Raw genomic sequence first — 27,136 nt, 5'->3', positions numbered from 1 at the left:
GAGGGCAGCAGGAAGAGGGCAGGGAGTGGGGCATCTCGAGACCAAAGGTCACTGAATCCCACCAGCCACCAAACATTCTAATTTAGCAGTGAAACCCAGGAGATATAACAAACGCTTCCTGTGGGCTGTGCTACATTTTTGGGGCTCCCCATCCTAAACAGAACTGGTGTTTACAATGGAGAATAAGATTTGTTAAGATAAATATGACCACCAGGCAATCCCAGCGCTTAGATTTGAGCCACACTGACCTTCCTTGGAATTTTTTTTTATACTTGGTCAGGCTGGTTCCCCAGCAGTGGGTATGTGGTCAGTTTCCCCAGCACAGAGAGGCTGCGGGAGGCACGTGGCCACTGAGCATTGAGACGTGCCCGGTCTGAGTGGCGATGTACAGACGCACACAGGCACTTTAGAACCAGTATCTTAAAAAGAAGGTAAATACCTTATTAATACTATTTTTAGAAGCTATCTTCTGTGCTTTATCTGGGAGACAGTGACACTGTTTGCTAAATTCTTAGTTGTGCTTACAAGTGCTGCCCCCCACCTTCTACTCTGAGAAAATGAAGCTTCTTATTCTTCCTTAGCATCCTGGACTGTGAAATTGGCAGTTATTAGGATTAGACACACACACACAGGTCGGGACTTTAAATGGCTGTTCCCATAATTTGACTTCTTTGTGCCTTTACATCCAGGGGCTCCAGCTCAGGTTGGTATCCTGGGATCCAGCGAGGCTCTGGCTCAAGTCCGTGGGCTGACGACAGTGCTGGGTGTGTGAGGCTCGAGTCACAAGTCAACACTAAGTGGCGTCCAAATTAGGAAGGCAAGGGTGTAGGCTGCCTGCTGTCCCTCAGGCCCTCCTCTCCAGCTGTCAAGGGTAGGTGCCAACAGGCAGGCTCCTCACTGGAGCCGCTCAGTCCCCTCTGAAATGCCCCGACCCCTCACCCCATCTGTCCATGCAGCAACAAGGCATGTGCATCAACGAGGCGCACAGCGTGGGTTTGTGAGCAAACAGTGAGGAGACGCCTCTAGAGAAACAGCCAAGCAGAGAGATGACGGATGCGGCATCTGGAGGCTGCGATGAGGTCTGCACAGCAGTGCACGGGGCCGCCACCCCTCCAACTGCTCTCACTTAAGACTTGCCTCACCCCTGCGCTAGTGACTGCTGGTGATCTCAAGGGTGTGAACAAGTCGTGCAGGGCACTCTCGGGCTAGGGGGCACTGACTTCGACATTCCCAGGGTGGCAGTGAGGGGACTATGGGGTCCACAGGCACCTCACTTTAGTGCTCATAGGCCCTCTTCCTTCTTGTGAGAATATTTTGATACTGATTACATGTTGAAATGATAACATTTTGGATCTAATGGATTAAGGTTTACTAAAATCAGTCTCATCTCCTTTGTACTTGGAAAAAAAACACAGCTGCTAAAACGTTTTCAATTACATTTGTGGCTCACCACGTGCTCCTATTGGCTCGCTCTGCCCTAATGATTAAGATGAGGCTCTGAATGAGCAACTTCGGGCAAGTGCCAGCAGTCATGAGAGTCTCTTGCTTTGATTGCTGTGAAAATGGGAAATTAATACTTCAAGAACAGACTCCAAAAGCACTGCTGTCTTTTTTAGCTTTATAATGAAGGACATTAGACCCCAGATTTGCTGGAAAGTATCCAGAAGCGAGAAACAGAGTGCCAGAAGGAGTTGCCAGATTTACTCTTAAGGCTGAACTTTAGAACTTTCTGCTTTCATCCCTGGAATAATTTAGAAGGTGGCCGGAAGGCGGCTCTAATTTCAGGGAAATGGAGCATTATTTTTATACACTGAAAAAGCAAAAGCATAAAAAGCTGGCCCCAGTATTTATGATGGGTACGCACATCTGCCTCTGCTAGATCATGCTCTCCGAGCCAGAGGCAAGAAGATTCCAGTGAAAGCAGGCATGGTTCTGAAAAGCCCAGGCTTGTTCTGCTTGGTACGTTAACACTTCACAAAGCAGGAGGGAGTTTCCCTCCAGCCCAGGGTGAGCACATCTCCAGGGAAAGTGGCCCTCCAGCAGGATGACAGGGACACCTGTCTCTCACCGGTGTGTCCTGGGCTTTCCTGCTCCAGGTCAGGATAGAAACTTAGAAAGACAACAGGGCAGAAGCAATGTGTGATGATGCCATGAGCAACTCTTGGGCTCCAGCTCGGGCAGCAGGTGGAGGGTATCTGTGGTCTGCCAAAGCTCGCTCCTCTCTCTTCCTCCCGTGGTGCCTGGGCCTGGCCAACAGCCCAGCCCCTGCCTTCACCTGTACTGTAAGTTTCCGCCAAAGAATCCTGGGCGTGGTGCCATGAAACAGTCTGTATTTTTCCATAAGAACAAAGGACATGGCAGGCCAGGTGGTCTAGAGAAGGGAGAAGAAATTGTCCACTCTGTGTGGGCTGAGGTGCCACTTCAGGAGTTACTTAACCTTTTAAGACATAAGTGAATATACATTGTGTCTATTACCTTGTTTATGCAGAGGACATCTTTCTGAATAAGAAACAATATTTTTGTTCAAGGTTAGTGTAGTGTATTGGGTTACCAGACAGTCCAATGGGTGATCGCCCTTACGTGTTCATAGAGTTTCTTCTTAAAGGCCACCCTCTGTGTGGTCCGCTCGCACATGATCTCCAAAGCGCGCTCGGCCAAACCCACTGCTCGCATACAGTGGTGGATTCTGCCAGGTCCTAGGCGGCCTTGGGCCATTTCAAACCCCCTGCCTTCACCTGTGAGAACGGAGAACAGGAGAGTGGCAACAGTCTGTTCTTTTCATTAGTGACACAAATCCTGGAGAAGGAATGAGTTGCCCTCAAGAAAAATGGTATTGTGGTGGGGAAAACTCAGATCTATAAAAAAGGTTCCTTATACACGTGTGGGATTTTTGATTTCCGTGTTCTTTAAGCCGCCATTATTAACCGTTTTGATCAAAGTTAAGAACTGTGTCTTGGGCACCTGCAGCGCAACAGCTAGCTGATGAGCAGGCAGTGGCGAAGGCAGAAGAGGCCCTTCCTCCACCATGCATTTGGAGTCTAGATGAGGAGGGGGGCAAGGGAGCCCGAGATAAGGGAGATGAGAGAGAAAAAGCAGGCAAAGGAGGGAGAAATAGTTCACACTGTCCCTCCAGGGCCTGGCAGGCACTGGGGCTTGGGAAGGGGCGGCAGGGAGGAACATGAAAATTCTCCTGCAGGAGGTGGCATTTGAGACATTCTCTGAAGCCTGGGAGGGATTCCAGTAAGTAAGAGGGTGAAGTCATTCCAGGCACAGTGCTCAATGTTATTCATGCTTCCATTGTGTGCAGAAGACTTGAATTCAGAAAGTACTGAATTTTTGTCTGAAGACAACCAGAGGCGTGAAGTTCACCTTTTAGAAAACAGCATGTCATCCTAGTTGTATTACTGTTGTATTTAGCTATGTTTTCAGTTGATGTGATACAGAAAACCTAGCTAACGCTGAGATAAAATCTTATTCTATTTAAGAAAATCCTCAAAATTTCCCTTATAAGTGGAGTAAAGGGGAAAGTATCTAAATTGAGGGAGACTGCCCATCTTTCCCAGATTTAGACCTGACAATATTTTTAATACACAGTTCTGGAGAGTAGCTTTTCCAAAGTACCTCACCTAGTATTAAATTGGTGGCAGGAACTCGCACATGATTAAAATGGATCTCAAAATGTCCTCCATGAAAATTATCTATAAAATAGAAAACAAAATTGTCAAGACCAACAGGAATTGACCAAAAAACAGTCGCATATAATCAATCCACTGAAGTATAATCACTCAGCCCCCTTGTCACAGACATTCCTGGGTAGACCCAAAGCCAGAAAACTCATCAACAATTCAACTTAGAAGAGATTTTTTGGAAGTCACTGGACAAGGGGTTACCAAACTCATTTCTGAAGTTGAAGAGGGAAGTGGGCTTTGCAGCGCCAGGCAGACTATTTTATTATTATCTTATTACTGCTGCTTCTTTAATGTTTTCTATAGGTGGGCTTGCAAGGAAAACTGTGCTTGGAAAAAACTGAAAGTGAGTCACTTGAGACCAAGCAGACGCCCGGCCTTCACCGTTTGCTCCCGGTCTGGGTGGGTTCCTGCAAGGCCTGGCATTTGGCTGAGGCCAGAAACACATTCCACTTCTGTCTTTGCATACCCCTCCTTCCTGCCAAGTCCTGGAGATAATCTCATGCTAACTCCACACCCTTTTCCTGTCAGAATACACATTAATAACCAGCCTTCACCACAGTTTCTTTTGGCCTTGAACATGGGGAATTGGCAAGGTGCTGGAGAACTTGTCATTCTGAAAATTCAAACATCAGGTTTGTAATGCAGGGTCTTTGCAGTGAAACTATATTTTAAATCCACTTTGAGAGTCTTTAAGGCCACTGTTCTCTGCAACCCAACAAATTCCCAAGTACCATTTGCTCCAGTGAGTTCATCTCCATTCTGCCAACAACACTGAACCTGTGGTCTATTCTACAGCTGCGCCCTAACTGGGGGGTGGGGGGAGGGAGGGGAAAGCAGGGGCGGGGGCGCCCCCTGGGGGGGTGCTGGTGAGGATGGACAGCCCCAGGCAAAATATGAATAACGTATCCGTGGGTGTGGAGACTCTGATGGGGAATATAAGGGGCTGCAGAAGGAGCCCCCAGGGGTTCAGCGTTGGGGATTTCAGCGTTTTCAGATCTTCAGCAATTCCAGGGTCAGCCCTTTCTGCCCCAACCGACCGTGCTGATCTTCCAGAGGCTGTTAAGGGTCTCTGAAGGACATGGAGAGGCCTCTGGCAGCCAACCTCAGAGAGGAAAAGTTTGGAGACTTTGCAGGTAGCCAAGAGACTGAAACTGTTCCCAGCTTTGCTGCTATTACAGCCTGGAAGGAACAGGCGAAGAGTGGGAGCCAGGCGCCTCACTGAGCTGCGTGAGTGTAGCTGTTTGTCTGCTGCAGCTGCTGTCTTGAGTTTCCTGTGAGCAACAGGAGATGCTCACAGGAGCTGCCGAGATACCCCAGCGCAGCACCAGACAATAGACACTCAAAACAGCAGCTGCAGCAGCTCTCTGTTGACTCATTGGCATGTCTGTAGTTGCTACCTGTCTCATCCCCCCCACATGCAGGTTCCATGAAGACAGAGCTCTTGGCCTGTGGTCTTCACACATGCATTCTACAGCCTAGGACACTGGAGCTGAGTGGATGACGTGAGTAGCAGGGAGACGACAGGAAGAAAATGAGGAGGGGTCAAGACACAAAAGCAGAGTTGCATCCAAGAAATTCCGCCCACAGAGAGAGGAAGAAAAAGCTTTCCTTCAAATCAGTCAAAGCTCATGCTTATTAGTAGTTCATGTATGTCGATTGGCTAGGAAAGCTAAACTTGAAAGAAAGATAAATTTTATTGTGGATGGCCTAGCTTTATCTATTTTTTTTTTTAAAGATTTATATATTTATGCATACAAGAACTGGGGAGGTGAGAGGATTCACCAGAGACAGAGTGTGGAACAGAACAGGCAGATTGACTGAAATACACTGCTGAGAGGAGCAGCAGGCCAGTCAGGAGAGGTCTGCCGTGCCATGTGGGTAGCTCTCTCGCTGGGGATTGAACTCGTGCTGCAGTGGCTGCGGATAGCTTCATAGGTTGCGTCTTAACCCCTTGCACCACCTATCTATATCTATTTCATTGATCCATTCCCACAGATGACAGTGAGAAAACCAGCTGTCAGAGCTGCTGTTCCTTGAATACAATCTGCTCTTTCCCCAAAGTAAATAAAACAAGGTAGGATGCTGCATTAATTACTCTATGCTGAGCTCTGCTGAAATTTAACTGAGATGGTTGTCAGGGCCAAAGGATGTCTAAGAAAACATCTCCCACATTAGCATGTTATTATAGCTATTCCCTTCTGTGTGATGGCAGATTCTAGGTTCCCGCTGGCTAATGCATGTGCAACTTGATTGAGTACTTACCCATGTAGCCAAAAATTGACAAAGGTCTTACAAGTTTTATTCCAGGTGTATTTCTCGGAACAAGAATCATGCTGTGTTGTTTGTGTCTGGACAAAAGAAAGCAGATGTTAGCAAACATTCGCTGAGTGGAAAAAGAAAACAGATGTTAGGCTAGGCCACAATTGTCATGTCCATTGCTGTTGTCATGTCGTCACATAAGCAGTAATGTCTGCAACGAGAATGGAGTAAATGACCTATGCTGAGCATTCAGAGGTGGGCTGTGATCTGGCACAAGAACAACTGTTTGAAAATCAGTGACCATGGCTTGTGAGTGCTCCACGGTGGGAACTGGGAACTGATGCCTGTTAGCAAACTTGCCAAGATGTCTGCCTCTGATCCACACACCTGACCACTTAATTACTTGCAGAGAGTTCTGAGAAGTTTTGTATGTTGTCTAATCTGAACCAAACAGCTTTGAGGATTCAGCAACACTCTCTTAATCCCATAGTGAGGAATGCACAGCCAACCTCCTTAAAATGTCTCCTAAATACATCTTTCAGCAAAATAATTGTGAAACATAAATATGTGACATTTAACTTCATAATATATTATTTTTAGTGCTCAGATTTGTAAGTCATGGACTTTAAGTAAATTGAGTGAATCAGATGACTGGTGTTTGTTCCCCCGTAGAGTCTTCAGTCACAGTTGTTTGATTACCTGCTGGCAGAGGTGTTCTCAGTTCTTCCCAAAACAATGAATATTTTGCACTTTGGATTCCCAGCTCCTAAAACCAAGGGAAAAAAACAAGGGAATACATCACAAAAGGAAATTTTTCAGACATTTCACCCTAAAGGTCCTACTATGTCTATGTTTATCCCTGGTTAAAAAAAACAATTAGAATAATTAGCCTGAAAATTTATTAAATTTTTTTCTTAGGCACAAAACTATACATCACCTCTCCTCCCCTGAAAATAGATTAGGCAAGGCCAAGAACAAACTCTATCAATGATCGCTGTTGCACAAAAATAGCCACAGGCTAGGAAGGCAAGAAACAGTTGCAACCTTTAAGTTTAACAAAGGACAGCTCTCCCCATTCACACCACTTCAGATGTCAGCACGCCAAAAAGGTTGTGAAATTCTCCTAGAGTGTTTCCTCCTGTTTAGAGCTCATCTTTCTCACACATGGCCAAGAAAGTATTGAAACATGTATGTTCTTAACTTTCTGACCTGTGGTTGAGAAAAACCTAATTTCCCCCGCTATGGAGTTAGGGGAGTAAGATGGTTTACTCAGAGCTGCCCACCTTCAGGAAGCCTAATTTCTCATTTATTATTTTATTAAGAATTAGATATTTTAAAATTTAAAGCTATTCTCCTATTAATGCAAACTCTCCATTTTATAGTTCAGAGGTCGATGGCAATTTCCCAGTGGGACCTTCTTGCAAACAGTGCATCTCATTTTCACCAGAAGGTCTGAGGACTGGCTCCTCAGGACACAACCACTTAACTGTCTTTTCAATTAAAAGGCCACAGGCAACTGGGTCAGACTAAGTTAAACACCGCTGTACAAAGTCGAGTAAATTCCTTTTTTCTAAATTCTTACAAAAAGTGGTTTCAGGGTCTCCCTGGTGGCGCAGGCGGTTGAGCAGCCTCTGCAGCGCGGGTTCGAACCCGGCTGGCGAGAATCCCACATGGAGAGGCAGACCTCTCCCATCTTGCCTACTGCTCCCCTCTGCCTGTTCTGTTCCCCGCGCTGTCTCTGGTGAATCCTCTCACCCTTCCGCACATCTGGCCTGAACCCCGGTTCTTGTATAAATAAATAAATCTTAAAAAAAAAAAAAAGTGGTTTCAACAGGTCTGAAATCATCTGAGGAGTCAATAAGAAATGTTAGGAATTATGGCAAATAGTTGAATAATGCCAGAAGCAAGAAGGATCAACTCCACGGAACAACCAAAAGGCATTTCAGGGATTTCCAAAGAGCCTTTACTGAAAAACAGACTTAATATTTGTGAAGAAAATGGTGTAATATTGGGATTTTTTAAAATGATATGGAGAAAGAAGGAAATAGATCTAAGAATAAAGCTAGAGGACCAAGAATCGGAAGTTAGAGACTCACAGGACTCCGAGTACTTGTGAGCAGTGTAACTGTGCTGCAGGTATGTGAAGAGGAAACACAAGTGGCTTACTGAGATGTGCGGAAACAGCTCCCCTAACAGTGAACACGGGAGGGAAGGAGGCCCGGACTCAGGAAAGAAACACTTTGATTCCACAGACTGAAAGGAGACTGGGAAGAGGAACTTGTAAAGGGCAGAGTTGTGAGAAAGAGACCAAGGCAAGCAGAGGGAAAGCAGCAGAAGAAAGAAAGCAACTGAAGAGTAAGGTGAGACAGAAGGGTCTACTTTGAACATTAGCACTTATATTTGAAAATCTGAAACTCCTTACAGATGAATCTCTAGCTCTGTAGAAAGAACACAGAAGGAGGATGTAATGCTTTTAGCCTAACAGAGGAAACTATACAATGGAAACAATCTAGAGTTTCCCAGAATTTACAATGAAAAATGAATGAGCAGCTTTTCTAAAACCAAGCTGGGGAGATTCAAGATGGCGGAAATACGTGTGTCCCCCACCACTCCTGAGATCCCACTGGAATAAAAATACAGAAGCATAATGAAGGTGTAAGACCACAACAGAAGAGGAAGTGGAGGAGGTGAGGCACAGGCCTGGGAGTGCCAGCCACCAACAGACCAGAGAAATCGGTGGAGGGGAAGTAACCCATGGAGTGGGAAGAGAAGTCAGAGTCCAGAAAAGGAAAGAAGGGGCTGCAAAGGGAGAGGGCTCTGACCCCCGAATGAGAAGGGAGGACTGAGAAGTGAGGCTCCAAAAGGGGGGTTCATCCAGGACTTGTAAACAGACCAGCTGGCACTGTCCACACAGGTATCTGTCACTCAGCCTCAAGAGGAAACATGGCCAGTGTGACACAAAACTAAATAGTTGTTCTGAGACGAGGGGCGTTCAGCCTGAGACCAAGCTTCCCATCAGCTGACTAAAGTGAGAACTTTCTTTCCCACTCAGGAAAGAAAAATAGCTGGAGAAAAGCTCTGTGTTAATAACAAATAACCTCAACCAGCTCCCCTTCCCTTTGGCTTCAGGATGGGAGGAAAAGCAGGGATCTGCTATTTGTGAAGAGTCTGCAGCATGAAGGAGAATCATTGGCCCAAACAGATAAACTGCAAAACTGACCAAAGGGGGAGAAAACAACAACAAGAAACAAAGAGGGGGCCTTCCTGGTGGTGCAAGGGGTCGGGCGCAGCACTGCGAAGCTGTTCGCAGCCTCTGCAGCACGAGTTCGAGCCCCAGCCGGCCAGGGAGCTACCCACATGGCACAGCAGACCTCTCTTGTCTCACCCGCTGCTCCCCTCAGCAGTGTATTTCAGTCAGTCTGCCCGTTCTGTTCCCCGCTCTGTCTCTGGTGAGTCCTCTCACCCTCCCCAACCTCTGGCCTGTACCCCAGTTCTTGTAAGCATAAATATATCTTTAAAAAAAAAAAAGAAACAAAGAGGACCTTTAAAAACTGAGCTAAGTCAAACAACAAAACCACTGAATGAATTCTGAGAGCTCTAAATGAATTGCATCCATAAAACCATAAAAGGAGACTATGAACAACCTGAGAACAACAAATGAGAACCCTTAGTAACACAGCTGCTAAAACAACCTTTAACAGAAGCACTAAAAGTGACGTGAAGAAAATTTCCCCTCATTTCCACAGGGAAAAGTCAGAAACTGAAAACAGCAGAACAAAGATAAGAAGACCAATACTGGGGGGAAAGGCACTCACCGCAGAGAAAAATGAAAGCGATAAAAATGAAGGGAACAATTTATCAAAGAACTTGGAGTAGAAAGCCACAGGGATTACACTTGCATCGATTCATCACCAGCAGGGGATGCGGGACGACAGGACAGAGTTGAACTTCGAAGTCCTACCCCACCCCAAATACCAATTACTATGAAGGCAAAATAAATACATATTCAGACATGTAAGACCTCAGAGAACTTACCAACTATGCATGTTTTTCTCAAGAAGAATGCACTCAAACAAAATAAAGGAATAAATCAAGAAAAAAGGGAGCCAAATGATCCAGAAGGTTGTGGATCCCAGGAAAGGGACGTATGGGAATTCCAGGGTAACTGCACTGAACTTTGCCTCACAGGTAAATCAGTTCATTTATGATTCTGTCTATAACTAGAAAGGGAGGGAGAAGCCTTTTAAGTAACTGGAATAGGAAATTTAAAAAAAATGATTAGCCATTAGATGCCACACTGTACTCAAACAACAAATTTGCTAGGCAAAATTATCTAAAAAAAAAACAAAACATTTCCCCCCAAATCCATGATTGTTGTCTATATGGTGTATGAGACAAGGAGTAAAGTCATTTTTTCTACCCTTCTGGGGCATTTTGCAACACACTCTTATTACTGGATGCCACTGTTTCAAATAAAATAAAATGGGAAGTTATTCTATTGGAAAGGAATGAATTGGTTTTTCATTAAAGAAAAATTAAAGCATTTTCATAAATACAAAAGAACTGCAATGCTGTTTGTTGGAGACCCCTAAGGCATGCAGTGCTGAGACAAGGAAAACATCAAGGTTGTGGCTAGAAGACTGGTCATGACTAAAAGATCGATGAGCTCGGGTGGGAGGATGGGCCGGTGTACAGATGGGGATGCTCTTTCTTGTGCCTGCAGAACTATGTCTGGGGGACAATCTAGATTAGAAAAAGAAATAAAATCACCTGATGGCGCAGAACCTTGGCGTGAATGTGTGCCCGACAAGGCCAAATGCTAAGAGAATACTTCATTGTCCGGTAATTAACCTGAGGGAAGGGGCTGCTTGTATCAATAAAAACAAGTTGCACCAGGCTCTCGGGATGCTTCAGCAGGAATGAGAGGCCTCACGTCCCCTGGGTCCCGCTTCTCTTAAACTCTATTTTGTGTCTGTCATTTCTTTATTTCCTCGGCTCAATCAGATTCCTCTCTTAATCCTGTTTACCCGAGCTGGACTCCGACAGCTGTTCAAGCAGAACAGTTCACAATGTCTTGAAAAGTCCTTAGTCTGTGTCTTGACATGCGACAACAAAGGTCCCTAGTTCAAGTTAAATGTATTCATGTTATATCATTAATAAATGACAATTTTAGCATGATTAGAGTTTGTTATAGATATATTACATATATAAAGATCTTATTTTAGAGAATTTTGAGGTTACAGCAAAGTTGGGGGAAGGTACCGAGATTTCCCAGCCACCCACTGGCCACATCACGCATAACCTTCCCATTATCTACATCCCCCACCAGGGATGAACCATATTGACACATAATACCCAAAGCTCATAATTTACAGTTTGTTCTTGATGTTGTACAGTTTGAACAAAGGTGTAATGACATGGAGTCATCATTATGGTGTCACAGAGTATTTTCATTTCCCCCAAAATCGTCTGTGTTCCACCTATTTATTCATGCCTCCTTAATGCCTCCTTAATGCCTCCAAATCTTGCCTTTTCCTGAATATCATGTAGCTGAAATCATACAGCATGAATCCTTCACTTAGTATCTGCATTTCGGGTTCCTTCATGTCTTTCCCTAACTTGGTAGCTCCTTTCTTTACAGCACTGAGTCATTACATTCCATTATTTGGATGCTCCTCTAAATTCCGATCTCCCCTCTCCCCACTCCTTCTAGAACTCCACCCACACATATTTTAGACCTTCTGACACTGTCCCATAACTCCCTGAGCCTCTCCATTTCCTTCCACTTTTTCTGCAAATTGAATAATTTCTCCAGGTCTATTTTCAAGTTCATTAACTCTTTCCTCTGTCATCTCCATTATGTTACAAAGCTCATTCACTTGGGAAAAAAAATCACTGAAATTTTTTTCAGGTATTCAATTATAGTATTTCCAATTGGTTCTTTTTTGTTTTATATTTTCTTCTGATATGTTGGATATTTTTAGTTTTCTCATCCTCATTGAGCAAATTTATAATAGCTGCTGTGATACTGCAACTGATAATCCCGACATTTGAGTCATTTGGGAAGGGGCTATTGCCTTGAACATGGGTCATGTTTTCCTCATTTTCCATTTGGTGACTAATTTAGATTGTATTCCAAACATGGTGACTCTGGTTTTGGAGACTCTAGATTCTGTTATTCCTGCAAAAAGCATTGATGCATTTGTTTTACTGGGCAGTAAACTTAGTTAAATTACAGAGTCTGTCTGAATTTAGGTGGGTGGAAGATCAAATTTCAGTTTAGCTCTTTAGTTGTGTCTACCAGATGCCCTATGTCTGCCCTGTGCCTGACTTTGGAACAATCAGCCAGAGACAGGAGCAAAGTTTACACATGCGACCTTCTCCTTTGCTGGGTTAACCGCCCTACCCCATCATTTCCCAGCAGTCCTGGGTTCCTCAGGCCACAAGACCAAGTTTCCCTGAGAAGTTTCAGCTTTCTTATACCACACAGTGTCCTCAGGCCAAAGCTTCAAAGTGGAAAACTCACGCTTGGGCCTCTCTTGGCCTCCAGTGTGGACTCTGACCCCAAATTGGCCCGTCTCAGTCACTCCCCAGAGCCTGCAGGTCCATCTGCGTGTGTGTACTGATGCATGTGTGGAGGTCTGTATGTATTTTGTAGCTTTCAATTGTTATCTGTGGGAAGGTTATCTGAGGCGCTTATTCCACCACATCAGAGGTGCAGCTCCCCCAGTTTTCTTTTTTAAACCTCGCCAACACCAGGCCATCATTTACCCAGTGTACCGAGTTCTTGTATGTTCATGTGTCCATGGTCAATGTCAGCTGAACGACCACCTCAAAACATGGCCACATAAGAATCAGCAAAATTAGCAATCTTAGAAGCTCTAAAATTTTAAAACCAAGAATTTAAAACCATAATCCCCTCAATTAATCTTATAGTAAGTGCTCACTTAATGTTGCTCAAGGTTTGTGGAAACCTCAGCTTTAGGCAAAATGACATAGAAGAAAGCAGGCTCTCAAAAGACATAGTTTTGTTCAACACTGGGCTCATCAATATTATGATGAAACACCATTATTCTAAGACCTGTTGCATCGTGAATGACAAGTACAAAATAGAGTTAATATCAGAATGCCACTGCTTTAAAACTGACGCTGGCAATTTGGGTTCCTTCAAATTGCATGGAATCTGCCATTTAATCAGTTCTGAAAGGATTCTCTTTAGAAAGGACGTGTCATCTGACACATTCTAACGAGAAAAGATGCCCCACCCACACCCAGACTGTCCTGACTTATGATGGCCTGACTTACAGTTTTTCCACTATATGATGGTACAAGAGTGACGTGCATTCAGCAGAAAGAGTACTCTGAGTGTTGATCTTTTCTCAAGCTAGTGCGAGGCAGTATAATACTCCTGTCATAGAGTCAATGGCAGGAGTCAATGACTAGCAGTCAAAGCTCCTAGTCAACTGGTGCTCAGGAGGGTAAGTGACCAAAACTCTACTGTGCCTCAGACAGCAACCACGAGATATGCAACACTTTATCATAACATCATCTCATCCTAAACACAAGCAAAATTTGGCAGGTACAGCAGCTGAAATGTCCTTCTTCTAAAGAGAGTTTTTGCTCTTTTATGTTATTTTAGTTAATGAACAGGATGCCAAATGTCGAAAATGAGATATATTAGAGGAAATCTGAATAGGCTGGAAAACTCTTAAATATATCTGCCAGGTCACACGCCTTTGTGAATGAAAACAGATGGCATAGATACTTTTGTTTTTAATCCAGACTCTGTGGTATTTCAACTCTGTTCAAGTGTCAGGGTTAAGTCAAGCTGTAAATGATATCCTTGACATTTGCCTTTTACTTAGTCTCTTACAACCACATGGTTATCAGACAAAATCCTTCTCTAACACAAGAAGGGATGACAGAGAAAAATCATGATTGTTAAGTATGGGTGTGGTCTGCTACAATAAAGAATGTGGTGCAAGCAGCTTTATATTATGAAGCACATTTAGCCATTCATAAAATATCAAGGATATTTCTTTTACAAACATTGTATTTCTGGACTAACCGCTTAAACATCATTTGGTCTTTTATACAAATACTTAGCTTTAATTCAAGTTGAAATTAAAAGTCATTATGAGCTAAGTACTGTTCTACAATAACATCTGCCAAAAAAAAAAAAAACCCATTTATCATACAATCCTATAAAGGAAAATAATCTTTTTTTTTTTTTAAAGATTTATTTTTATTTATTTATACAAGCACTGGGTACAGTCAGAAGCGCAGGAGGGTGAGAGAATTCACCAGAGCCAGAGCGGGGAGCAGAGCAGGCAGAGGGACCGAAGTACACTGCTGAGGGGAGCAGCGGGCGGCAGGAGAGGTCTGCGCGCCATGTGGGACCCTCCTCCGGTGGCCGGGGAGCAGCCGGGGATTGAACCAGCGCTGCAGAGGCTGCAGGTAGCTTCGCAACCCAGCGCTCAACTGCTGCGCCACCGGGGAGGCCCAAAGGAAAATAATCTTATGTGTTCTCTTGAAGTATATGACATTTAATTGGGAAAACAAGCTTTTAAATTCACTATCCCACCTCTGGGAAAGTTTATAGCCAATAAGTATTCAATAAATGTTACATGTCCCTGCTATTGCTTATGAACTTTCTGGATGGGAAAGAAATTTTAAACTAAAATATGATAAATGAAATCAAAAGATCAGTTGGTTTATCTATATAAGAGTGTTGGCCTCAAAAAATAAAATTAAGAAGCAAAAAACGTTTGGGGAAAGTATTTCACTATGGCTCACAAGGAAAGGGAGGCAGTGTTCTATTACTGGTCATCTAGAAAGCAAAGTAGTAGTCAAATAACCCATTCTGTTGGCAAGGTTCTCAGAAAATCGACACTCCATACCTTACAGGGAGAAGGACAGAGTAATACCATTCCCTGTGGGATTCAATTTGGCAACACACATCGAAATTACAGATTCGTTTACTCTTTGATCCATCAACCCAACTTCTGCGATTTATCTGACAGATAAAGTTACTCTTGAATGAAATGACAGCTGCATGAGATGACTAAAGAATTAAGCATAAACCCATATCTGCAGATAGAAGGCCTTTAAATGTACTGTGATACGTGCCTAAAATGGAACCTTCTACGAAAACAAGGGAGCTTTCTAGGCGTTTATCTGGAAAGAATTCCAGGATTATTTTTACTGTGTGAACAGTAATACTACTATCTTTGCGCAAGAAAAAAGGGGTAGTGACACATGGTTAGTCACACTCTTCAACACTCAGCAAGATTAGTTTGAGTTCAGTTTCCCACAATATCTTTGATACAAAGACGCTCTCTATGACATTATTTGTAGCAGCAAAATGCTGGAAACATTTTAAATGTTTTATAAGGAGACATATAGGACAGGTGAGGAGAATTATGATAATCTGTACACATTCTCTAGCTCGTACAAATGCCATTTATAGTGAGTTTGGAGTAACATGGAAATGTTTTAGCAAATGTGTAAGACAAAATGCTAAGTAAAAACTCTTATGAATTCAATGTGTAATATGGGCACTAAAAGAAATCATGGGTTTAGGGCCTCCCTGGCGGTGCAGGGGTTAAAGCCACAGCACTATTAAGCTATCTGCCAGCTACTGTGGCCTGAGTTCAGCCCCCTACTAAGGAAGTGACCCACCCACATGGTGCAGCAGACCTCTCCGGTCTCACCCCGCTTCCCCTCAGCAGTGTATTTCAGTCAGTCTGCCTGTTTTGCTCCCTGCTCTGTCTCTGGTGAGTCCTCTCACCTCCTGCATCTCTGGCCTGCACCCCAGCTCTGTGTGCATAAATAAATAAAAAAATAAATGTTTTTTAAAAAAAGAAATCATAGGTTTAGCTCAATAACGCTCAATGCATGTTTCAAGATGAGGGGTATTTTCTGTGATAATCAGCTGGGATGCTGTCAGATCACTTTCCCAACATCTCTTAGTAAGTAAAATGGCACCACAAGCAGGAGATTGAGAAATGGGTTTGGAGAGTTTCCTCACGAACAGGGGAAATGTCTGTCAGGGCAGGTAAAGGTGGGTGACGCACAGTGAGCAACCAACTGGAACCATGAAGACTCAGATCTTCAGGGCATGAGACGTAGAAGAAGAAATGTACACAAGAAATAAAGGCGCAGAGGAGCATCAAGTAGGTTGGTTGAAAAGCTGCGTACCGACAGGACAACACGATCGCCTTTCATATTTCACCAAGTGCCCCCTAGTAACATCGTCTATTCTAGCTCTGTCTAAAGAGCCGAAAAATGCAGTAGTTCCACCGTATCTGTGAGGGGTACATTCCAAGACCCCCAGCGGATGCCTGAAATGGTAGTGAACCATATAGTATTGAACACTACACCAGGCAGATACTACTGAGCACTATATAAACTATACTTTTTGCAATATAGTATACATACCTATGATAAAGTTTAATTTATAAATTAGGCATAACAAGCGATTAAAGACAATAATAACAAAGGAACAACTATAACAATAGATTAAAAGTTATGTGAATGAAACCTCTCTTTCAAAACACCTTGTTATACGTAACATTTTCTGGCTGCGGTTGACCAGGGGTAACTGAAACTGTGAAATGCAAAACTGATGCCGGGGAGGCCGGCTGCAGAGGCGAGAGGCAGCTTGATCTGGAGATCCTTATGTCCAAGGGCTGGGCATGAACTTGAGTCAGCAAAATTAAAAGACACAAAGATTGGAACTGGTTTACAGGAAGAATCCTATTTACAAGAAAGCTCATGATCAGTGGGGATGAGGCAAAGTAAAGAGAGAGCTCCTATTAAATACTTAGCAACATTCTATAATAGATGACCTCATGGGCTAACAAAGAATTATAAGAGATTGTATAATAAAGTGGAAATAGGCTACGACGGAAGATCTGAATCTAAAATTCCAGCTCTTGAAAATCTAACTTAAAGGTCTGTGGAAGATAACTTACTTAAACACAGATTCATTATTCATATATTTACTATTCAGTAAACTGGTATAGAGTAAGGCATAGAGCTAACTGCTGAGGAGAGAGCAGGATATGAGATCACTGTAGAAGACAGAAAATGTATTAAGTCCTGATGATTGAGTATGCTAGTACTAGCTGAGTAAAGACCAGATGGTTCTGATCTTATTTAGAAGGCTAAGGAAGGCCTCCTGGGTTAAGTAAGGTTAAGCTCAGGCCTGAATCTGAATCCTGAGTAGGAGGTGGGACACTGGCGAGTGGGAGATGTATCTTAGGCAGGAGTTACATGGGTTGGGGAGATCATGCAATTGCTAACAAAGGAGGCTGCAACTGTACAGCCAAGTCTTTAAAGAAGCGCAGTATCAAGGGCAGGGGAAACGGGAGAATAATCAGAAGGGAAGCAGGATCATTTATGGTTCAAAATGTTTATTAAGAGGCCTCCCTGGTGGCTCAAGGGGTTAAGCACAGCACTATGAAGCAATCCGCAGCCTCTGCAGCACGAGTTCGATCCCGGGCCAGCCAGGGAGCTACCCACATGGCGCAGCAGACCTCTCCTGTCTCGCCCTCAGCAGTGTATTTCAGTCAGTCTGCCTGTTTCTGTTCCCCACTCTGTCTCTGGTGAATCCTCTCAATCCCTGCACCTCTGGCCGATACCCCAGCTCTTGTACGCATAAATAAAAATCTTCCCAAAAAATGTTTATTAAGCACCTACTATGTGGCAGGCACTATTCCAGGCACTCGGGATGTATCAGTAAATACAGCAAACCAAAGCTCCTGCTCTAATGAAGTTTATATTTTAATGCAGGCTGAAAGAAAACAGACAGCAAACGTCACATAAACGATATGGTCCATTAGCACATAATAAATGCTGTGAGTGGGGTAGATTAGGATTACAGGCAGGTGAGGGGTGTTTAAAATAGGTTACTCAGGAATTGCCTCGGTAAGGAGGGAGTGAATGGGAAGACTTGGGCGAGATGAGGGTGTGGGCCTTGCAAGTATTAACTTAAGCACATTCCAGGCAGAGAGGAGAGTCAGGACAAAAGTGCTAAGGAGGACTGCTCCTGATAAATTCCAATCCAGCAAGGAGGCTGGCGTGGGGGACAAGCAAGCAGAGGGACGAGCAGTCGGAACCGGCAGACGTAGGATCTTGAAAGTCCCGTGAGAATTTCACAGCGGCTGCTCCTCCACGTCCTCGGGCTCCAAAATACATCAGGCCAAGATGAACAAGAGGTAAGAGGATGTTTGGAAAGAGCAAAGTCTAGCCAGGGTGTGAATAACGTAAGAGAGGTAAGAGAGGTGTCCTTCGGAAGCCGGTGAGAGTAGTGGAATGATGGGCCCCCAGAAGAGGAGCAACGCCTTGTCTAGAAGAAGCGTGCCAGGGCCTGCTCAGGAGCACGGCCCCTGCTCCTCTCTTGGCACCTCAGCCGTCAGTGACTTGGCCTGATGTTGCCCACAGTGGGAGCATTTACAATGAGGGAAATCGCAAAGGCCACCCAGGCAGGCATTTCCATTAGCTGCAAGCAAATGAGTCCTCCTCAAAGAGAAGAGAGCAAGGAGAGGCTGGCTGTACCCTCAGACACAGACTGTGGGAAGAGGACGGCCACGATCCCAAGGGCCTCCTCTCTGTGACTCAACAAGAAAGTCAGATTAGTTGCATGGTAAGGGCTGACTTAAGTCTGCAGGTGGAGTGTGAGCCAAGCCTGGCACAGAAAATAAAGGAGGGAACTGTATGCAAATGTGAGGGGAGTTCAAGCAGGCCACAAAGACTAAGTCTGCATAAATTTCTTTTTTTTCTCCAACTTTCATTTGTTGGGACAGGTGGAGAAAGATAAGCTACCTCCCGAGACAGAAGATTTTGAAGGTACATAGGTACTGATCTTGAAAGGAAAAGGTGACTAAAAGGTAAAAAATGGGGAATAGAGTCCTCTGAGGTCAAAAATAGGCAGTAGAAGGAAGCCAGAGAGAGTCTAATAGTTTAAGTAGAACATTAACTGACATTAAATGATATGACATAAAAAATACTAAGATGACTCAGAATTCAGTCTGAAATTTGGTCTTTATAAAAGATAACTTTCTGGGTTAAAAGTATTTTCTTTTTCTTTCCTAGACAAAAGAGTATTTTCCTGAATGCTACCTATTACTGCCGGTTGCCGGCTCGCGTGCAGATTCCTGTGGCTTGGCAGCCAGTGCCTCAGCTTCAGGCACTTTCTTTTCCTTTTGGCTAAGTGCAAACTTGGAAGGGTTTGGAGTTTTTGAAAGGAGAGAGAATCTTTTCAAGTTTGTATCCGAGGACACTTAAGAACTTGAACTTGACTTCATGGGATGGTCACATTTTTTAGAAAATAGAAGAGCAAGCTCTCACAAGGTTAAATTTCAGGAAAGCCCTCTTGGAAGCAAGACAAAGGCGGGGTATAAAACGAAAACAAAAGCGGCCGGAGTTAGGTCATTTGATTTTTACTCTCTGCACTCAAGACTGACTCCTCTGCCCACTGGAACAGGTTGGTTTTTTCCTTTTTTTTCTCATTCTAATAGGGAATTCATTATTTTTTTTTTTTAAGTCCCAAGACTCTGTATTTACCTACATAGAGAGAGACTTGGTGCATAAAAGTCTTGAATATTTGCATGTGCAAAAGAACTATTTGAAAACAGTTGTTAAATTTAGCTTTAAAACAAAATCTGAAAGTAACATGATGAAATGCTATTTTAATACCATTACTTGCCTGTAAAACTTTGTTAATAAGAAAACAGATTTTAGTCTGTTATTATTTTTGCTTTGAGTTACAAGCACTTTTTTTTTCTTATAATGATATAAAGACATTTAAGTGTTTCCATGCATCTGCCAGAGGATCATTTCTTCAAATAATTTCTTTTTCTTTTTATAAATTTATTTATTTATATATACAAGAATTGGGGTACAGGCCAGAGGTGTGGGGGGTGAGAGGATCACCAGAGACAGAGTGGGGAACAGAACAGGCAGACTGACCGAAATACACTGCTGAGGGGAGCAGCGGGTGAGACAGGAGAGGTCTGCTGTGCCATGTGGGTAGCTCCCTGGCCGGCTGGGGATCGAACTCATGCTGCAGTGGCTGGGGATAGCTTCACAGTGATGTGCTTAACCCCTTGGGTCACAAAGGCAGGCCCTGCAAATAATTTCTATACCTACTCTTTTCACTCCTATTTTTAGTAATACTGATTCTTACTTAAAAATACCCTTCCATAATATATAATTTGGCCACATGAACTTCTTACCATCAGGTATGGTAAAGGGGAAGAAAGAACAAAGGCAATTTTGTATTAATTATTAACACACGGGCCAGTGAAGCCCAGAGTGGGCTTCCAGGTTGGCATTTTTCAAATAACCTTAAGGATACAAACTGTCATTGAAAATGGCCGTACAGCATCTGGTCTTTACACAATGAAGCAGCTCTTCTATGTGGCATCTTCCCTTTCTATGGAGGATCCTCCTATCCTTCTCTGTACTCACCCCACAAGGGTTAGCCGGCTAAGAACCATAAGTGGGCACACTTTTGAAAATGAGTTCATTCATGATTTTACAAGAATAGCTGACATTCTTCCAAGGACAATAATAACCAGAGAGAGACAGAAAAGCCAAAGAAGACGCATAACCAAACCCCGCACTAATAATGCCCCTGGATGTCATTACGAGATACATTTTAAAATTTGTGAATCCTGTGCAAATTTATCTCAATATTACCACTACGCATATTTAGTAAATAGTAAAATAACTTAAAGGTGAGACAGGAAATTCCTGGTGGGAGAGTCCAGTTTAGAGTAACAGCTTTAAACCTGCTGGCAAATCAAACAAATCTTTGGCAAGTATTTACTGAGCACCTAGTGTGTGCCAGACACTTTATAGGGTATTCATTATAAACAGAGATCTTTTAAAAAGGTCCTACTCTTAGGGATTTAGGAATGGTAGTCTGGACACATCTCTTCCATAGCAGGAGATTAGTGCTGGGAGAGCTATTAGATCAGGCAAGTCTCTTGGGGAGAAGGCATCCCAGTGAATGGAGTAGGAATTGGCCCTTCAAGGCAAGGGCAGGAAACAGTGTGTCAGACAGAGGAACACGATGATTTATATGTAAACATGTGTGCCACAGCATGCCCTGTGCCAGAAATTGCTGACAAATCAGTGCATGAGAGGTAGGGAAGCTGTGGGGATCACGGGAAGGAGCTTGTGTGGTGACTTTTCAGGTGAAGAGATATATCTTTTAGGGGAAGAGTTTAGCAGAAGAGAGACCGCTTGACATTTCAGAGACATAGCACTCTGGGGGCAGTAAGAAAAGTATTGACAAGGAAGTGGCTGGAAGGAATGAGAACCGTAGGCTGTGGTTAGGAAGGGTCTAGAGAAGCCAGGTCAAAAACAGTGATGGTCAAACTGTGTGGTACTGCAAGGGGTGCAGATTAAAAGGAGGAAACAGAACTGCAACCTAGTTGGAAGATGAAATCAGAATTTTCAGGACTGATTGGAAACCAGGGATGACGGGCTGAGAGATGTCATCAATCATGGGGCTTAAGCCTTCATGATTAGGGAAATGCTACCAAATATTAGTGCATGGTAAGCAGAGAATGACAGGTCTAGGGGCCAGCTAAGTAAAGGAGACTTTGTTTTATAAATGCCATCTAGTGAAATTAAGTATAACAGCTGAGGCAATTTATTTAATTTAAAATAAACATATAAATAGCTTATAATATAAAATTATCTAAACTAGTTTTTACATTGTTATTTACTCTATTTTCCATATACTACATAAGAACCACAGAGTTTTATATGTAAGAATTATAACATTTTTGGTTCCTTTTAATGGAAACCTAACTTTTCCTATTTTAAAAGCTATTTCTGTGTAACACTGGCTGCTTTTCTTTAGGGTTTAATGGTTAAGAAAATCCCCCAGGGGGCATTATTTTTATCTTCCCTGTGTAATCCCAGCTCCCACAGACTTATTTAAAAAAAAAAAAGGAAGAGAAACTAATCTTGGGGATATCCTTCAATGTGGCTTCTGTGAAAGTGTCTCAAAGAGGCAGAGTCAGGCTCAAGCATCTTAGAGCCACCCTGTAGCTGCTAATAAAAGAACAGAGATGCCAGGTAAGGAGGCTCTTCCTTCCCAGTAGTACCAAAACGAATATTGCTTGCTCTCTTTGCCACTCAGGTTGGCGCCATGACGTTGGGGCACAACCAGTCGACAGATTACTACTACGAGGAAAACGAACTGAACGGCACCCACGACTATAGTGAGTACGAAGTGATCTGCATAAAAGAAGAAGTCAGGAACTTTGCAAAAGTCTTCCTGCCTGCCTTCTACACCATCGCGTTTGTCATCGGGCTCGCGGGTAATTCCATCGTCGTGGCCATCTATGCCTTTTACAAGAAGCAGAAAACCAAGACCGACGTGTACATACTGAACCTGGCGGTGGCCGACCTCCTCCTCCTGTTCACGCTGCCCTTTTGGGCGGTGAACGCAGTTCATGGGTGGGTTCTAGGGAAAGTCATGTGCAAGGTCACGTCGGCCTTGTACACCATCAACTTCGTCTCTGGGATGCAGTTTCTGGCGTGCATCAGCGTCGACAGGTACTCGGCCGTCACCACAGCCCCGGGCCCGGCACGCGTGGGCAGGCCTTGCAGGTGGGTGTGCGCCTGTGTCTGGACGGCCGCCGTCCTGCTGAGCGTCCCCCAGATGGTATTCTACACCGTGACCCACCAGGCACGGTGCCTCCCCATCTTTCCGCACCACCTGGGCACCTCCATGAAAGCGTCCATTCAGATGCTGGAAATCTGCATCGGATTCCTCGTGCCCTTTCTGATCATGGGTGTGTGTTACTTTATCACCGCCAGGACCCTCATCAAGACGCCCAACATCAAAAAATCTCGACCCCTCAAGGTTCTGCTCGCAGTGGTCATCGTCTTCATCGTCACCCAGCTGCCCTACAACATTGTCAAGTTCTGCCAGGCCATCGACATCATCTATGCCCTGATCACTGACTGCGACCTGAGCAAGCGCATGGACCTGGCCATCCAGGTCACCGAGAGCATCGCGCTTTTCCACAGCTGCCTCAACCCCGTCCTGTACGTTTTCATGGGCGCCTCTTTTAAAAACTACATTATGAAAGTTGCCAAGAAATACGGGTCCTGGAGAAGACAGAGACAGAACGTGGAGGAGATTCCTTTCGATTCCGAAGCTCCTACAGAACCGACCAGTACTTTTAGCATTTAAATGCCAGATTACTCTGTCTCCTGCTTGGACCCGAGGCTGCGCCCTCAGGGAAAACATCTGCAACATTCTGGAACTCAAATCTCAAACTCTGTGCTTGCAACGCATAACGAAGAAGGGGTTGGGGTAGGGAGGAGGTCAGGGGAGCAGCCCAGAAGAGGAAATAAGAGAATAAAGGCACAAAACATGAAAGTGAACGATATGGGAAAACAGGACTAGTGACAGCACAAATAAATGAAACCTCTGTGCTCTGAGTTAGGGCATTTAAAACAGAGTAATAAAGAGGCTTATGTTAAGAAACATTTTGAATTATTTTAAATTAACTAAATTTTAACATAAGAATGATTTCCCTGTATAATTTTAATACTTGATCAACTATGCAGCAAAATTTCATCTATCTCCCCCCCTCCCATTTCTTAATCTGTAAGTGATTCCATAAGACCCCAGGAAGAATGTAATTAACAATAACAAAAATACATAAAAAACTTCTCTGGCCCTTTTAATACATTCCTGATAACTTTCTAATTTGCTGCCATGGTGTCTGTCAACATCTTTTAGTAATAAACTGGTTATCCTAATAAATTTATTGCTTTGTGAATATTCTAGAAGCAATCCCCAGATCATCCTATTTATCCAGGGTCTAATATTTCCATATAGGCTTCATCCATCTATGAAATCTATTACTGAGAGCTGACCAAACAATATATTTCCCTGTGCATAAAGTTTCTTACTTTTCACTTAAACCTTGTACTTGCAAGCAATGAAAAAAATGTAACAATGGCGTTGTTCCTAATGTACATATACAGCTTATATTTTAATAGAATTATGTATAAATTATTATAATCCATGTAGTGTGCCCCTATTAAATTTAGTTTTGATAGAAATTACAATGTCAAAAAGGAGTATACACTAATATGAATTTGATACCTCATAGACTGTAAAAGGAAAAGGAATGTATTTGCTTTTAAAATAAACATCATCTAATGAAGACATGTTGTTCTAAAATTTCTTTTTATTTACTATTTCTGAACTTGAAAGTGCTTTCTATAGGCAGAATTTAAAGCGCTGAGATCAGGAAACTGTATGTACTGTATTGTTCAAGGGCTGCATCTGAACACTCACCAGAGCTCCACCATTTCTTGCCATTAATTACATAGCTGTCTCCGTCTCGTCGGATGCTACACTGAATATTTGTGGCATCACTTGAAGCTACATCGGGCTCTACAAATAAGCAAAGACTGAATTTACAGGCAGGCAGTTACCATGGGTTTACAGGACCCTTAAAGGAATGTGAACTATTTGAGGACAGCGGCATCCTTTTCTTTCTCATCTTCCTATCCTTTCCCATTTCCAGTCTGGTTTAACCACAACTTTTACATAGTATTTTTAAAATGTGTATTGGAAGAATCAATGAAGGAGCAAAGTGTTTAGAACACTGAGGTGCAGCAAATTGTATTGTGTTCTTGGCTTTCTCTTTGATACATGACTTGGGATACTGCTCAATCCTTTCTCCAATCATCAAAAGTACATTTAAAAACTTGTTCTTTACTTTCCACAAAGGAAACCTCTACTAATATTTGCAAGCCAGATTTCCCACTGCATAGTTTTAGTGCCTTAATCCCATCAGGAATGCTTTCACCAACTTATGTATTTTGCATTCTCTAAAGCCTAGTCAACATTAGGAGTCTTCAGAGAATTTTCCATGGGACAATTTACTGCATAGCATTTCAGAGCTTACAGGTTAGCTTTAACCACAATAACCTGCATTTGTTAAAATGCTGCTCTTTCAAATGGGTCCTTCAACATGCTGTGTTCCATTTCTAAAACTAGAGATTCTGTTCCTTTAGAAAGGGAGCTGTGTGCTGTCTATTCTGTAGGCCCCAGCTAGTGCCTTGTAGACAACACATCCTAGTGCAGAGGCTCAATAACTGCCTCTTCATGATTTCAATGGATATCAGTTTTGCTGTCATAAATGTACACTACGCTAGAAAAGATAATAAAACCAGGCCAAAAACCAGGCCAGATGGAAATTTAGTGTAATTCTAAACTCAATTATAAAATGACAACTTCATCCTCTGAAGAATTCTTAATTGTGGTTTCCTATGTACAAATGGCACCAAATAATTGTTATTAACATGCTCCTAGTTTTATTTCCCCACATGATTATAATCGAGCTATATATCTGGCATTGATGAAAGTTCTGGGTTCTGGCAGAGTTGTCTATGTTGTTAAGTATCCATATAAAATGGTCACAAAGATGACTATTTCCCATCAAAGGTCAGCAAAGCTCTTAAATATCCAGAGATGGACAGATTGTGGTAGAGGGCAATTTGGGAAATGCAAGTCAGGAAATGATGAAACCAGGTCTCCTGGGCTGCTAATGCCTAGATTAAGCTATCAGGAAACATCCTCTGGTGTTTTCCCAAAGGGAAGGACAACTTCATTCTGCAAACCTAAAAATACCAAATTTTAAAATGGGGTTCAAAGCAAACATTCATGTGTCTGGCCATGGGCGATTGCCTGACACAAAGAACCACATCCCACATCTCTTCAGCTCAGCTACACTGTCTCCAGGGTGACTGGCTGCATGGGGGAAGAGGGGGAATTGCCTCTACCTGTCATGCAGAAGGAGGAAGTGATGGTCCCTTGGAGAAGAGGCTCAAGCCACTCCTGCTTCTGCTTGTCACTCCCGTATAGATGGAGCACCTCCATGTTCCCTGTGTCTACACACAGGGAGGAAAGCATTAGTGCTTTAAAATTTACCAATATGAAACCCACTTTACCTGGATAGGTAATCTAGACATACCTCTTTAAAGCAAATGTTTGCTAACAAAAGTATTTGACACATAATAGGAAATGTGATTTGCAACTATGCCCTAAATAGTTCCAAGGCCGTGGGTGCATCTACCACTTATTCTGAATCAGACTCTCATCCATTTCATGCCACGAATCACGGCTCTCATGAGGTCTAGCTCAATTAGAAGCGAGGAGATGATTTCCCAGCTGATGCTTTGCCCACTGACTTTCAAATGTGCACTGCTGAGAGTGACCACAGTGCTCCCGGAGAACAGTTACCCCGACATGTCCTTCCTAGACCCCAGCCTTGAAATCTACCTGTGTTCTTCACACACACCCTGTTATAAATCAGGATGTTGTGTAGAAACCTTCCTTGTCATTAAAAAAGACAAACTGTAAACATTGCCCAAAAGATCAGAAAAAAATCTGTTTTTAAATAATGGAGTAACCAGGCCTCCCCGGTGGCGCAGCAGGTTGAGCGTGGCTCTGTGAAGCTGTCCGCAGCCTCTGCAGCGCCAGTTCAATTCCATGCCGGGCAGGGAGATTCCCACATGGCACGGCAGACCTCTCCTGCCTCTCCTGCTGCTCCCCTCAGCAGTGTGCTTCAGTCCTTCTGCCTGTTCTGCTCCCTGCTCTGTCTCTGGTGAGTCCTCTCACCCTCCCATGCCTCTGGCCTGTGCCCCGTGCTTGTATAAATAAATAAATCTTAAAAAAAAAAAAAAAAAGATGATTTCCTTAAATAATGGAGTAACCTGGTGCTTGGCAGTTAAAGACATTTGGAGCGAAAAAACATCTCCCCGTTTCTTCAGCAATGAAGGCATAGTCCACCTGGCTGAGTCCGCTGAGCGCTGGCAAAAACAAGTTCCAGAGGCCCTCTGCTTTGGCCATTTCCTGTCAAGGTGAGGAATATGCCAGAGATCATGATTTACCATGGCCTAGAAATCATTTATTTTAAAAAGATGTGGTATTTATCCTTTTTGAAATTTAAAAGCACTTATGAAGCTACTTATTTCATCGTCTCCAGCAGTGTGAAAAACCATGTAGTTATTAGTTCATTATAGTCACCGGTGATTTAATTGTTAATGAAATATCTTTTCCTCCATGCATCCTTAGAGTTAGCTTCAAAATTAAACTGGCTAACTATAGCACTTCTTCCTGAATCATAGCTAGT

The 27,136-nt window shown here is 43.3% G+C and overlaps 2 protein-coding genes across 2 annotated transcripts in view; one reads left to right on the top strand and one right to left on the bottom strand.

Moving 5' to 3' along the window:
- The window catches only part of ACAD11 (acyl-CoA dehydrogenase family member 11), a 60,898-nt gene that overhangs the window by 5,783 nt on the left and 27,979 nt on the right, over positions 1–27,136 (bottom strand). The window contains exons 11-17 of the mRNA XM_037524328.2: positions 26,718–26,856; positions 25,785–25,892; positions 24,292–24,390; positions 6,648–6,714; positions 5,952–6,037; positions 3,627–3,698; positions 2,581–2,735 (exon numbers count right to left, since the gene is read on the bottom strand). Of these exons, the coding sequence (XP_037380225.1) occupies positions 2,581–2,735; positions 3,627–3,698; positions 5,952–6,037; positions 6,648–6,714; positions 24,292–24,390; positions 25,785–25,892; positions 26,718–26,856 (726 nt within the window). The remainder of the gene's footprint in view (positions 1–2,580; positions 2,736–3,626; positions 3,699–5,951; positions 6,038–6,647; positions 6,715–24,291; positions 24,391–25,784; positions 25,893–26,717; positions 26,857–27,136) is intronic.
- On the top strand, positions 17,924–24,154 carry ACKR4 (atypical chemokine receptor 4). The gene is made up of 3 exons (XM_037524351.2): positions 17,924–18,169; positions 19,047–19,437; positions 22,111–24,154. The coding sequence occupies exon 3, from the start codon at positions 22,120–22,122 to the stop codon at positions 23,170–23,172; it is 1,053 nt and encodes a 350-aa protein (XP_037380248.1). The 5' UTR covers positions 17,924–18,169; positions 19,047–19,437; positions 22,111–22,119; the 3' UTR covers positions 23,173–24,154.

Source organism: Talpa occidentalis, unplaced genomic scaffold (genome assembly GCF_014898055.3).
Source record: "Talpa occidentalis isolate TD23 unplaced genomic scaffold, MPIMG_talOcc4v2.1 talOcc4.10, whole genome shotgun sequence".
Taxonomy (NCBI): Eukaryota; Metazoa; Chordata; class Mammalia; order Eulipotyphla; family Talpidae; genus Talpa; species Talpa occidentalis.
Note: the sequence above shows the minus strand (reverse complement) of the source record. Positions and strands in the feature narration are given on the sequence as shown.

What these genes read in the sequence shown, in the direction of transcription:
- ACKR4 (XM_037524351.2), top strand. Translation starts at nt 22,120, where the DNA reads ATGACGTTGGGGCACAACCAGTCGACAGATTACTACTACGAGGAAAAC.